Here is a 13,922-nt window from a genome sequence, read left to right on the forward strand (position 1 = left end):
GCAAAGCTCCTCGCCCTCCCCACCCAGCCTGTGCAAAGGCTGCGGGTGGCGTGGGTGCTGCCAGCGCTGGGGCAGGTGCTGGGGGGCTGATTTCAGGACCGCTGATGCTCCTGGCCAGGCAGGCTTGGGGTACCTGCTGGCCAAGCAGCAGGGAGCAGGGAAAGGAGCTGCAGCCCCCCGCCCCCCCCCCCAGCTCCAGACTGCACCGGAGCATGTGCCCATATGTAAACACGGCGGCTAGCAGGGCAGGTCTGGATTTGAGAGTACCTTTGGGCTTAACAGACAGTGTAAACATATCCCCGGGTACACTGCGGAGGCCCCAGAAAGTGAGGCTCCACCTGGAAGCACAGGGAGAGCTCCTGCAGCAAACAGTCTCTGAAACATCACGTCGCCTTGCACTGCTACCCGTGTACTCTCAACCCGTGGGGACCGGCCTTTTTTTCAACATCACAAATTTCATATCATTTCCAACAGTCTGAAGATCTGTTAAAAATATTTATTTCCCAGGGTTTTAGCTTTCCGACTTCTATGCAAACTAACAACCAAATTGTGGGCAGTAAGAGCAAGCATTTGTTTATTTTGTAAGAGGACTACTTGCTGCTAATTGAAAACAAGCTTTTTCAATGAGGCAGCTGTTTCAGTACTGTGAATAGACAGATCAGCATCACATTGAAGATCTAATAACCCGTTAATGAACCTTAATTTTTGGAGCCCCCTCCCTCACCCATTTCCACATTTCAATAATTTCAAATCCATTGATATGTGCTGCCAGAGAGTTATTTAAGTATGCCCTCTGACACCTTTTAATAAACCCCAGAAAAATGGTAGCTTTTTTTTTTTTTTTGAGTTATCAGACTATATTAAAAACCTTGTTACATGTATTTAACAATTTCTTTTTTTTTTTTCTTTTCTTAAATAAATAGCAAAGTGTCACCAAAATGAATGGAACGCCGGCACCATTGCATCAATAGAAACTTCCATACTAGGATGAATACACAGTCATATTCTGGAATATTGCATAAAAAGATACTTTGGAGGAACGGTGGTGGTTGCTGGTGCGTCTTAGGTGGTGAAAGCATCAACCCGTGAACAGTCCGTGCAGCGGTATCGTGACGTGGCACCTTTGCAAAATCTCACCTGCCCGAACCAGGCAGCTGCAGAGGCGGCTTCAGTGAGACTCTGCAAGAGAACAACTCGCAGGACATCTAATGCAGGACATCGACTTACCGCCCGCTATTAAGAGCAATGCAGCCGATGGCATAACACAAGGGGCTGACCATCTCGCTCTCTAGGCAGAAGAACACTAGCTTCAAACAAGGGAAATGAACAATGTTAAAACCAAACAGGCTGACTAACACTCGGCAGGGCAAGGGCTTGCAGAGTTGAAGCTGCCAACTCCTTAGGCAAGAGGGAAGGATGCAACTGTTCACTGTTACACTGAAGGTTACAGAACCAGACGTCATTTTTTGATGGGTTTCCCTGGCCTGAGCTGGTGTTATTTTTAACTCTGACCAACAGCCTCTCTTCAAACCAGGACAGAGCTTAAAAAGGACAGCGCTGAAGGAAGACCAGCAACGTGCGGCACACCAGACAGATCCTGCAACAGCGCCTGCTGCCTTTAACTCACTCCACTGTGCGCGGGCAGTGCTGCCCGCCCGCTGCCTGCCGGACCGGCCGCCACGCCACACGCTAGAGTGCAGTGAGCTAAATCCCACCTCTCTGCTCCTGTTGGCTTAAATCAGACCCTCGTTATTTTAAACAGAGTTTATTGTATTTAATACATTATAAAATTTGAAAAAATTGTAGGAAAGCAGCAGATTCAAACCAGAGCATCTCTACCAAATATTAATTATTCTGGCCCCCTTTGAAAAAACACAAAACAAAACAAAAACAACAAAAAAACTCATTCAAAAGAAAAGTTAACCTTTCACATCTGTGAGGGCAGACAAAAAGTGTGCGACTTCTGTACAAACTACATTTAAAATTTCAGTCGACTAGCTTTCCAATGCAATGGATGGTCGTCTCCTGAACACCTGCCCATCCACCTCTAAAAAAAGACAGACATAAACCTCCATATGCAAATAAAGTTGAGTCAAGGTGTGTACACATTAAAAAGTGGATGGCTGTTTGGCAATGGAAAATGGGTGAAGAGTAGTCTATGTATCCCCCCAATGGTAATGGCTTGTACACCGTTAAGTGAGCCCGAGTAAGGCCTAGGACACTTAATGGCCATCACAGCACCAACCTCATCTACCACTTTGTTGTTGTTGCATTTCCTACCCTTTGACATATACATACATATATATATGTACATACATACATATACATACATATTTTTTATATATATGTGAGTGTGTGTGTTTTCTTTTACACCTTGAGGTTATTATTATTATTACTACCATTCCAAATGTTCCCATATGAATTCAGGTGTGGTCTCTATATTTGATATAAATGTGTCTTTTATTCAATTTTAGTTCCAGGACTTGTTTGGAGTCCAAACTGCACATGAAATGTCCCCCTTTTTTTTCCTTTCTCTTTTCCTTTTTTTTTTTTTTTTTTTTTTTTTTTTTTTTGCATAAAGAAACATGTCCATTTTAGTCCAGAGGCTCTTGCTTTATTCGAATGACGGAGGGTGCACGAGATGTCCTTCTGAGTTCTCGTCTCAGTACGTATTCACTGAATTGGGAAGAGTCCACCCCACCTCCACATGAGCCAACAATCTCAAACCCTCTTTGCTGTAACCTCTCAAGTACCTGCAAAAAAGAGGAAACAAACACCAATGTATAAGTAAATAAACAGACTATTTGGTGTCTGAGGATGATACTGCTGTTTTCAAATGGATCCAGCTAGGAAACAAAAGTAGTTACACCGATCTGCTAACTGGTTCCCTCAGCTTCACTGTATTGGACTGATTTCTGCTGACTTTTTGTATTTTATTTTTTAGTACTGTCAACAAATCTAGTACTCTTCTAGCTACAGGAACATGCCTGGAAAAATGCATTCTCTGCTTCACAAAATTTGCAATACAAAAGGGCAAATACAGGATTACACAGCAGATGCCAGAGGATGCTGAGCAAACACCTCAACTAAATGGTGACAATGCAGATACTGCAGCTGTATTTCAGAAAAGTTACCATCATATTTTCTAGAGACTTAAAAACCAACCGCGACTATGAAGGTTTGTGGCTATAGTTACCTGTGGTAAAACCTGGGACCTTTTAACTTTAATTATGGGACTAACGAGTTCTGCCTTTTCATCTTCTTTCCTCCCTTCTCACAACATGAGTGTTGCTTCCAGTGGGAAATAAAATGGCAAAAAGAAAAAGTGAAAAAAACCAACAACCAAAGACAAGGAAAAAAGAATAGTCAGGCATGGTCTGCAGAGCAGCAGGGAGACATGCCCAACACAGCTTACCCAACAGATGATGGTGCAAAGACCTCAGGTCCCAGCGCCAGCTCCAGGGTGCTAAGAACATGGTCTCCTTCCACACCACTATTCCACTATTTATTTATTTTTTTTAAATTACCCATGTTCATGCTGGTTTTCTGTAACTGCAGGGCTGAGGCATTCTTTCCCTTGTTTACACTCTTTGCTACTTTTATCATCATCTTTATCTGTTCTGCTGCCTGGGCTTCCTCCACCTCACCTGTGAAGAAGACTCTTCCAGGGCTTCACCAGGGTCAGCTGTGATGGCCACCGGCCCCAGGGTGGGGGGCTGATGCTCCCGCACCCCACAGGACATGGGCCTCTCTGTCCAGCATGACCGGACCTTGCTGGGTTGTGCTGGGAGCAAGTGCCTCCCGAGTCCTTCCCAGCTATTTCACCAATTAGCAAATTGGCTTGCACGTGTGCTGGGAGAGCAAGGGTAAGCAGAGCGGCAGAAGGCTGCATGGAATTGGGGTGGGGGAGAAGCAAGCTGTGGTTTAAAAACACTTAAAACAAGACATACCACGTCTTTACATGTATTGCTTCAGGTCAGCAAATGTCCTTCCAAAATACCTGAGCATGGCTAATTGCACGGCAGACAAATCTCAAAAAGGAGGGGGTGGGAAAAGAGACTCAGAAGGAACCATCAAAACATCTCTGCAATTTTTGTTTACCCTGATCTTTAGCTTTTAACAATATAAGCCAAAATCCCCCCAAAATGTCTCAGTGTGAGCCACTGAAAAATAAAGCAGGAGAACTTAGGTCCTGAGAAGAAAAATGCGGTGGAAGCAACTGGTCAGGATACTAGCCCAGGCCTGGACAAACTGCTTGGTCTGTCCCTCACTCTCCAGATCTATTTGTAGTCCCTGTCCCGCCCCACATTGTTATTAGGACTGGGAGATGCTTACATTCCCCCCAGATGGAAGATGCAGCGTTATCAATGTGGCATCATCATCTCTCTTGAAGCCTGCATGTATTTTGCCACTCTGACTTGGGTTTTTCACATCAGTAAATACGCTTGGCAATTCTTATTTGTGTGACAAAAATGTAACCATCAGAACAAGTGATAAACAGCTAAAGGATACGACTGCTTTGAGAACTATCATATGACATCTGGCTAAATAACCCTCCTTGAAAGTCCTAACCTTCTTTTCAGTTGTAATCTTACATCTAGGGCAGTTCTAAATTTGCATTAGTCACTACAACAAAACAACTTTGATATTTCAGCATGACAGTAAAGGCCAGCAGGAGACAACTGTCCAAGCGTAACATGGGTTAAGCGTATCTCGATAGGCCTCGATAGGTCTATCCAGACTCCGGTGTAAAGTGCTAGCACACATGCAGCGCCTGGCGAGCCTTCGGTGCACGCTGCGGCACTCGGCTCGCTTCCTCTGGGAAGGGAGCGGAGCAGAGCTGCTCGACCTGGACAGCAGGACCTGGCAGATGGAAAGACGCCAAGCTCAGCTTGCAAGTCTCTTCTGCGTAAGAACTTGCTCATGAGTCTGCACCATTTCGGAGGTGTGTCTAAACCAAACAGCATCAATAGTGCTAGTGACAATTCCAGATGCAAAGAGCTGTTCTCCCTCCAAAATGCTGGCTGTGCAGGACGTGCTAACTAGGTGGAGACAGGTGTGTGAGGTTGGTTGTCTTTAACCAGCAAAGGATAAAACAGATGACACCATAAGTTTATTATTATTGTTCCAGAAATTACCTGCATTTGTCTCCCAGATTTTTTCTTATCCATTTCATAACAGCCACTGATTTTAGATACTGCTACGTAGAATCATAGAATAGTTTGGGTTGGAAAGGACCTTGAAAGTCATCTAGTCCAATCCCCCTGCAGTAAGCAGGGACATCTTCAACTAATCAGGTTGCTCAGAGCTCCCTCTAACCTGGCCTTGAATGTTCCCAGGGATGGGGCATCTACCACCTCTCTGGGCAACCTGTTCCAGTGTTTCACCACCCTCATCATAAAAAATTTCTTCCTTATATCTAGTCTGAATCTACCCTCTTTTAGTTTAAAACCATTACACCTTGTCCTATTGGAACAGGCTTCTACTATGCCTTAAAAAATTAGGGAAAACCCACTGAAAGTGAGACAGGAGGGTCTTCCCTGAAACCACAGAAATGGATGGGTCCCTGTTTGCAATAAGCAGATGTGCCTTTGCTTTTGTTACCACAGCAAGGAGGAAGACTGAACGTGTTTTCTTTGTCCAAAGTAAAAAGGATATAGTGATTTATTCAAGAAGTATTAGAGAGGTGTTTATCAAATGCAAAAGACCTCGGTAACACTGGAAAAAGGATGCCCTAGTTTTTAACCACACCTGTGATAACTCCCCCCCCCCCCCCCACCCCGCTGTACCCCTCCCATTACACGTCTTGCCTGATAGTCTCGTTGAAGGGTCAAAGTCCTCCTAGGATGTCCCAGTTTGAAAGATAACAGAGGGGGCTGAGGCAAAGTCCCCTCTACAAGGGTAAGACTCAACAGTTGCCTTCTCCTGTGTCTGCAGGCTGCTCTCTTCTCCAGAAATACTGGGTCCTGTTTCAGGAGGAAGGAGGAGAAAGGACGACGACACCAGCTGTGCTCTCCCTCTGTGGAAGTGTGGCCCTCCTTCCAGTAGCTGGCCAGTGCTACTGTCCCGTTGTCTCTTTCTCTCATTAAATTCCCTTTCTCCTCACTTCTCACTTGTTACACCCAGAGTAAAGAGACCGGGGCTTCTCCTTTTTGCTCCTCTGTTCTTCCTATTTAGTTTCAGAGCTCCTGTGGACTCTGGCAAATCAGATCATCTCCACTGCCTTTCTCAGGTGAAGGGACAGCTCCCAGTGCCCTCACAACACGCTCTGTGGGGATGTGGCATTTTCCCTCCCTGGCTTGAGATGCCCCTGTGTCCTCTCATCGAGCCAGAAAACAATTTATAACAAGCAAGGCAAGGGACTGGAAGCAGGTTTGAATGGTTGCCCTATATTCAAATGTAAAAAAAAAAAAATGTTTCTCCAAATATACAATGTCTTTATAGTGAGGCAAACACCTATCTTCTAAAGCAGGTTATTAACACTACTGTAGTTTGCTTGCAAAGAGATTTGGTGATGATATGTGTGAATTAAGTCGAGAAAGCAGCCCTGGCCCACGGAAGTAAATAACTAGCTCAAAGTCTCCAGCTGATTTCGTTCACCAAAATGCTCCAGTGACAGGGAAGAGGGTCAACCCAGTGGTAGCCGGCCAGTAGGCTCCCTTCCAAAAAACGCATACGTGACTTCCTACCTGAACTGAGTTGAGGTGACAGTATCCGTTCAGTGGAAATCGGATGACATGCGTCGAGTCGTGATTCCAGCCGGCGTTAACGGAATTACACATCACATCTCCGATTTCTGGAAACACTTCTTCTATCAATGACTTATCGCCACTCAGTGTAATCCTCTCTCCAAGATCTGGGGCAACTCGTACCACCAGGCACTCACAAGACTTTGAGAAGCGGCCACTCTCCCGGTCCTGTTTCCACCTTTCCATCTCTCCTAGCATGGGCTGAAGCTGGAAATACTTTGCTTCTTCATATAACAAACTGTAGTCCTGAAAGACATGTATATTATTGTGCATAATTAAGAAAGAGGCATTGCTAATGTACCGCTTAATGTATATGGTTATTCAGGCTAATGCCGCTCTAGATCTGGAACCCTTCAGACATAGTTTCTAATTACTGTGTAGGAAGGTGTAATAAAATAACAGTGCAAGCAAAAAATAACCATCAGCCACTTGAAACAGACTGGGTATAGCAGCACTCGTTACGGGAGGGGGAGGCTATGCTTGCTCAACTCCCTCCTGCTATGGAATAATCCAGGCAAAAATCCCACTTTCCCTCGTATTTTATCCCCACAGTGATGTCATAGAATAATGACCTCATTGAACAGATGGAACAGAATTCAATCAGGATTCAGAAAATTCATCACTACGATCCATTGCGTCTTACAGCAATACTAGCAGGCATTGTAACAGGTATAAGAATGTAAATGAGGGAGGCTGCAATGGTTCTTAGTGTAAAATGATTCAGATATTTGCATAATGGATTGCACATATTACTGCATTTTAAAAATTAAGTATTTTTTAATACCTCCCCATTTTGCCAACAGTATTGTTTACTACATTGTCTCAAATGCCAGAGCAGAGAGAACACATTTCCAAGCATAGCCAGTACCAAAGTAATTTACAACTGATGATCTGGAGTCTGTCTACTGCCATTTTTTAAATTAAAAAAAAATATCTTATTTTCCTAGGTTTAAGAGCATAAGACCATTTGGAAAATATTTATACAGAGAAAAGCAATACATGAGTATTAGGGAAGACAGAGGAATAGAATGACAAGAGGAGACTGCTAACAGTCAATATGGCCCTGCATTTGAGATATAAACCAAATACTTGATAAGAATGGAATACCTAAATTATGCTCAAAATAATGCTTACATTTAATGAGTAACAAAAAAGTCACACAATCTATTTATTTCTAAGAAACAAGGACTGCTGTTAATTTTAAGCACTGATCTTTTGGACACTTTAAAGCATAACTGGGAAGGACACCCCTTTGAACATCATGCTGGTTGGGTGAACTTGCGAAGACTTACATTTCTAATTTCAGCACGGCTGCAGTATATTTATGTGTTTAAAAGGCTCTGCATATATAATTTCTTAATATTGCACAGAAGGTGGCTTTTCCTTTTTCTGTATTTCTGATTACCTTCAGGACAAGTGCCAAGAGCAGCACAAAGCCGTGCTAAGGCTTCAAAAGAGGGATATCTTATTGGCTAGTTCCAAACTCCCACATTATTCAGGTAGATCTGCCCTTGTCACGCATGGGAGAAGTAAGTATGTGTCTACAGCAGATGATTCAAAGGTTGCTGCAATACAGCTCTTGAACTCAACCTCACACCTGTTATGCCCCAAACACCTGAAAATCTGTCTCAGATATGAGGGATAAAAGACTGCACGCCAGTGTGAACTGTTCTAACCCTTCCCCATCACCTCTCTTGTTCAATCTGAGTTGCTCTATTTCCTACGGTGAACTAATGGCACAGCCAGCTACGTTGATACGCATTCATTAAGTAACGATAAAGATCTGTTCTGATTGCAGCCGCGGTCTTCAGCACTGAATTCGCTGACAGCACATATACACCCACATGCCTGCAAGTGGATAAACACAGAGCAACACGCGGAGTCTGAAGTTCTGCCTCTGTAGGCTAATGTCTAACGTGGTGAACCACCACGAATTTAATTTGTTATTAAAAAGAGAAAAAAAGCAGGCTCTTTAATAAAGTTTAAATAATAAATGTGGAACTATTCTTCCCTGACTTCTCTAAAACTCCCAAATTAAACTTGCAATATGCATTCAAGAGTCTGAGGGAGAAAATATTTGATGACGTAATGCTCAAATATTACCATGTGTGCAGTTTATTTTGTCAATACTGTGATTCCCACACCGTTCTCTGAATTTCAGCGTGGGAGTGGAAGCTGGAGCTGCTGCAATCAGAGGGGAAGCATAAAAGTGGATGAGAGGACAAGTAATCAGCAAAGCTTACAAGCAGCCGGTTCCAGATTGTAACATCCTTTCTGCCTCCATCAGGATCCTACGATATTTAATTTCCCTAGATCAAACATGGCAAGGTTGCTCCATTATGCTATAGCCAGGAGGGGAAAATTTAATATTGATGCCACTCTAGGAAAGGCTGACAGATGCCACTTTAGCAACCCCATGCTTACTTTTGCCATGTACCTAAAATCAAACCCCATACCCTACGAGCCCCCCCCGCCATCTAGAGCTCTGTTTTGACTACACGCTGGATACCTGCTTTACCAAGGTACACGCAAAACACCCAAGTCCCTTGAAATCTCACCTTGAAATCATCAGGAATGAGGAGTTTCGATGTCCTTAAAAAGTTCAAGATATATCTGAACATCTGCCCATCTCTGTCAATGAAATAATGCTGCTTGAGACTGTCGAGGACAATGGGCTCTGTGCCATCGAAAAGCCGGCCGATTCTGGAGAGGAAACAAGAGGCAAGCGGCAGGGTCAGACCAGGCTTGGCTCAGCAGCCACCCGAATGGCCCGATGCTGTAAAACCCCCTGCGCTGACTTCACCGAAGGAAGCAGCTTTGCAGTTGCACTTCATAAGAAAAGGGCTGGTTTCAAACCACGATTTAAGCTAGGTGTTTTCCAGCATGGCTTCAGAAAATTTTAAGAAGCACAGCTCTGCTGAGGAGGTGGAGGGGGAAGCAGCTGGGGCAGGAGCCTCTCGCACCAGCCTCACCGCCCAAATCCATGTCTCATGATACGACACCCCTTCGATGATTTTGGACATCTCTCTCAATAGCCCCCATCAGCAGATGCCACCCCCCCCAGATGCACCAACCCCCTTGATTGACTTCATTCTGCTTTCTGGGGTACTGCACGGCAAATCTGATTTAGTTTAGAAATTGCACTTGGGAAATGTTTTTTTTTTTTTTTTGGTTCTTTGCTTGGGTTTTGTTTCGTTTTAAACCCAGTTCATTTTTTGGATGCCGTTTACTTCAACCAACACTTGAACAGGCACAACTGAGGGGGCAGCACATTGTGGGAATAAGAAGCTGGGAATACAAAGGTTATAACATTTCGTTGTGAGGTAACGATTAACTGTGGGAGGTATCAATTAGCACACACTAAAATAATCAGGAAAAAACCTTCAGTTTTGACAGAGACCACCCACCCACCACCAGAACCACACAGCCACCTAGAGAGCCTCCGTCAGCCAACAGGTCTTGCAACATCAACCGCTGGGCACACACACGTTTTCTAGACGTGTGCCCCACAAACCTGCTTATGTTACAGCAACAGGAAGGGCTGAAAACTCTGAAGAAAAACCCTGCCAGTGTAACATGAAATACATGTTGTGTTTCTGCACCAGGGCGTTTGCAAAACGCTCCTGAGTCACTCGCAGTTTCCCAATGAAATTGGCAGGAGTAACTGGTAGGTTTGATTCTGTGTGCCTGTTTATGTGTCTGCATGTGCAATGTGGAAGTACTTTTTGATTCTTTCCAACAGCAGAACTGTAAACAAAATGGTCTCAAAATAGCTCCCTTGCAATACGTCACACGGACAGTCCATGTGAAATACTGCCGACAACTTGGGACGCGATTTCAGAGCCTTGTCACAACCTGTTACATTCTGCAGATACTGCGTTTTCATTATCTTAATGAAAGGGCTCATTCATATGTAGTTTTTGTCCCAGTATAACCAATCTGGTTTGGGAACCAGCACAGTAAAACCTCTGCAGGTTACTAAAGAGCATACAGTAGTATCACTGGGCATCAGCATGGACCTAGGGGACCAACAGGCACTTGTATTCCCTGATCACGCTCAGTTTGTGGCGTAGGCAACGTACAGGTCCGTCTTCTCATGAAAAGGATAGAGCGAGCACAACGAACAGTCATGGCACACTATTTTTGTTTTACAAGAAGTGAAGAAGCAACCATTCCCCACCACCAGTAGAAAAAAAACCCACCAAAAACTCAGAGGTGATCAGCCCTCCTGGCTGCATGGAGCATCCCAGGCTGAGAGACACCCCCATCCATCAGCCAGCAGAAGGGGATCGCCAGGAAAGGGTCAAGAGGCAAAAGACAGAAGCGGTTACCAAAGACGGGGAGGCAGCAGGGCTTGCAGCGGGGTCTCGGGGAACTGGAGAGGGACGGGGCTGCAGGTGACCACACGCCACTTCACACCCACAGCCATACACCCTCCCTTCAAAAGTACCACGGCCAACCCAAATGGAGTTTGAAGGGATGTCTGTGCCTTGCAGCAGGGACCTCGGCAGTACACCTGGTAATAAGCTGTGAACAGAATCCAAGTCTCACCTATTCTTTCTCACCAGGCGGGAGAGATGAAGACCAGGAAAGAAATAAAATGCCATTAGCCTCAACAGGCCATTGACAATTCTGTAGGAAATGCCTGAATCAATTCAAATTGCATGAAAACTGTAACGTATAAGGAATTAAATATATTTTGCGGGATGATCGGGTACAAAATATTTTTTTCAAAGCCATCCCTTAGAACAATTCAAGCTTTCTTCCTCAGATACTTGTTACTGCCTGCCCTGCTGCTCAAAATGTAAGCTGTGACAGGCCATATAATACAGGTTCCCGTTCACTAGGTGGATGAGCAACATTTATGTCTAATATGGATACACTCAGCATTTAGAATTAATTTTCCCCTATACTTAAGCATGTTGTCTTGGAATCTATCATGGAAATCACACACAAAACATATATATGTGGCCAAGTCAGTCATTGTTGAAATGTATAATGGTAATTGGTTTCTGCAGCATTTTCCTAGTTCTAAATTACTACCATAATTACATATTTTAAACCTCTAGGCTTTTTGTCTTCGTTTTATTAATTGTTTAGGAGAATAACAAGATAGTATCAGAGGATGGAGCCTTCTGACAAAACCAAAATGCTGACAAGAGTGCACAACCATCAGGAGTGCTACCTGGGACCTGAAAGCCGTTGGGTTTGAGCTGGAAGAGTTAACAGAAAGCGCTGCCTTAGTGCAAAAAAACCCCCAAGGAATTGCAAAGTCCCAATTCCCCTGGCATCCGACCCCAGGGTCCCTTTGCAATACACAACTGCACTTTCACATGTTAAAACAGCTTTGGAAGGGTAGACCCCCAGCAGAAAGACTTCTGTAAACAAAATTAAAGCCTTTTTCCTTTTCAGATGGAAAAATGTAGATTCCAGCTTCCTCCACCTGGCCTCCGGGGAAAGACTTGAGATAATAGGGGACCCAAATCTGGTGGCACGGTCATTCTCCTAAGCTGCATTTGCTACACTCATCAGGAGAGGAGAGACTGGGCTATGCCAGGATTTGGGAAACGACCCACGCCTTCACCCTCCAGCCTCCCCCTGTACTCCTGGGTTTCTGGAAGCACAGCGGCGAGCTCTCTGCGGTGCCTCGCTTGGCAACTTTTCTATACAATTTGATTTGAGTAACCACCCTCCCTGTCACCCATAGCTCCGGCTGTCACTCCTGCTTGGTCTCACAGTGCAATCATAAATGCTTCACAGACATCAATCCACTGGCACAAAAAAAAGGAACTGTTAAGTCACGTTTATTAAAATTTCACTTCCCATTAAAACCTGAAAGATGTTTTTCCTCATCTTCTTGACGATGTTGGCCAATGATTGGCAAAAATTTTTTTTTTTTTTTTTTTTTTATTACAAATATGTAAGAGCTGAATGGATTTCCAAACAGGAAAGTGCTTTGAAGGAGGCTTGCAAAATAAGCTGATAATTATATGCAGAATTAGCCAAATATCAAGGGTAAAGGATAAGAAACTGTAGTCCATTTACAAGAAAATGTACTTCTGAAATATTTAATTAAAACTAACAGCCTGGAATTTTCTGTATATCAGGAAAATTAATGTCCCATGGGTTGAAAGTGCGACCTCCAATGGGTAATAATTAATGTCTATGGCTTTAAGTATCATGTTCCACTGTCAGAAATCGAATGCTTCAAGGGTTGAAAATATCACCAGTGGAAAACTCAGCTTCTTGTCAGATAATTTGGTTTTACTTTAAGGACACGAAACAGGTACAGCCACAAGCCTGGTTTTAGTGGGCAGAAAACAACTGGATATGGAAGAGATCAATACTTTACTTCCACAAAATACTGTAGGGATCCTACTCCCCACAGACCAGCACTCCCATAGCAGTGTTTCTAGACCAAAAAAGCTAGCATGGGAAGATGACATTGCTTACAGGATTTTTCAAATTCTTCAGAAACAAGTCCTGTTTGTCAAGTATAAAAATATACTCAGTCTGCAGCAAAACTGTATACATAGTGTAAGCATTTATAACCTTGTGTAAGCGTTTATAACCTTGCTTTCCTCACGTATAAATATTTATATATATATTATACACATAAAGAGAAAGACTTCCCTTTAGGATATTGTGCCTCAGTCAAGAATTTGGGAAAGCAGCAACAATTAGGAACAAGATGGCCAATATTAATTAAACAAGTCAACTATTGCACAACTTTCTTAACACTTAAGAAAACTGACACAGTTCTGCAGATTGTTTTAGTGGCTTCAGTGGACAGAGATAAAATTCTTCACTTCCGTAATCGAAGGGATACAAGGAACATGGAAAAGCTGCAAGCCTTGATGTTTGCAAGCATGCAGAATATTGCATTACTTTCAAACTAAGGTAGAAATAAACTTTTTTTTTTTTTCTGAGAAAATATAGATTGCTTATTATTACATATATTCAGTATATTATGTCTGATATTATCATCTTTATCAGAGGACTCTATGAACTCAAAACTAACTGAAAATCTTTTGCAATAAACTTATTTTCAACAGTTCTAAGCTGTCCTCTTTCCCCGCTCTCTGTGTCTTTCGCAGAACAAAAAGGGAGAACCGGTGTGAAGCCCTTTTAATAACCCGGCAGAGGGAACTGTGCAGCAGGAGGAGCATCAGA

General features: G+C 43.5%; 1 protein-coding gene across 9 annotated transcripts in view; it reads right to left on the reverse strand.

Moving 5' to 3' along the window:
- Positions 1-243: 243 nt before the first annotated feature.
- KCTD1 (potassium channel tetramerization domain containing 1) overlaps positions 244-13,922 on the reverse strand; it is a 105,670-nt gene continuing 91,991 nt past the window's right edge. For all 9 annotated transcript variants that reach the window (XM_049821052.1, XM_049821035.1, XM_049821062.1 and 6 more), the window contains 3 exons: positions 9,308-9,452; positions 6,690-6,995; positions 244-2,753 (listed from right to left, as the gene is read on the reverse strand). In XM_049821052.1, coding sequence (XP_049677009.1) covers positions 2,595-2,753; positions 6,690-6,995; positions 9,308-9,452 — 610 coding nt within the window. In that variant the 3' untranslated portion in view covers positions 244-2,594. The remainder of the gene's footprint in view (positions 2,754-6,689; positions 6,996-9,307; positions 9,453-13,922) is intronic.

This window comes from Accipiter gentilis, chromosome 2 (assembly GCF_929443795.1).
Source record: "Accipiter gentilis chromosome 2, bAccGen1.1, whole genome shotgun sequence".
NCBI classification, from domain to species: domain Eukaryota; kingdom Metazoa; phylum Chordata; class Aves; order Accipitriformes; family Accipitridae; genus Astur; species Astur gentilis.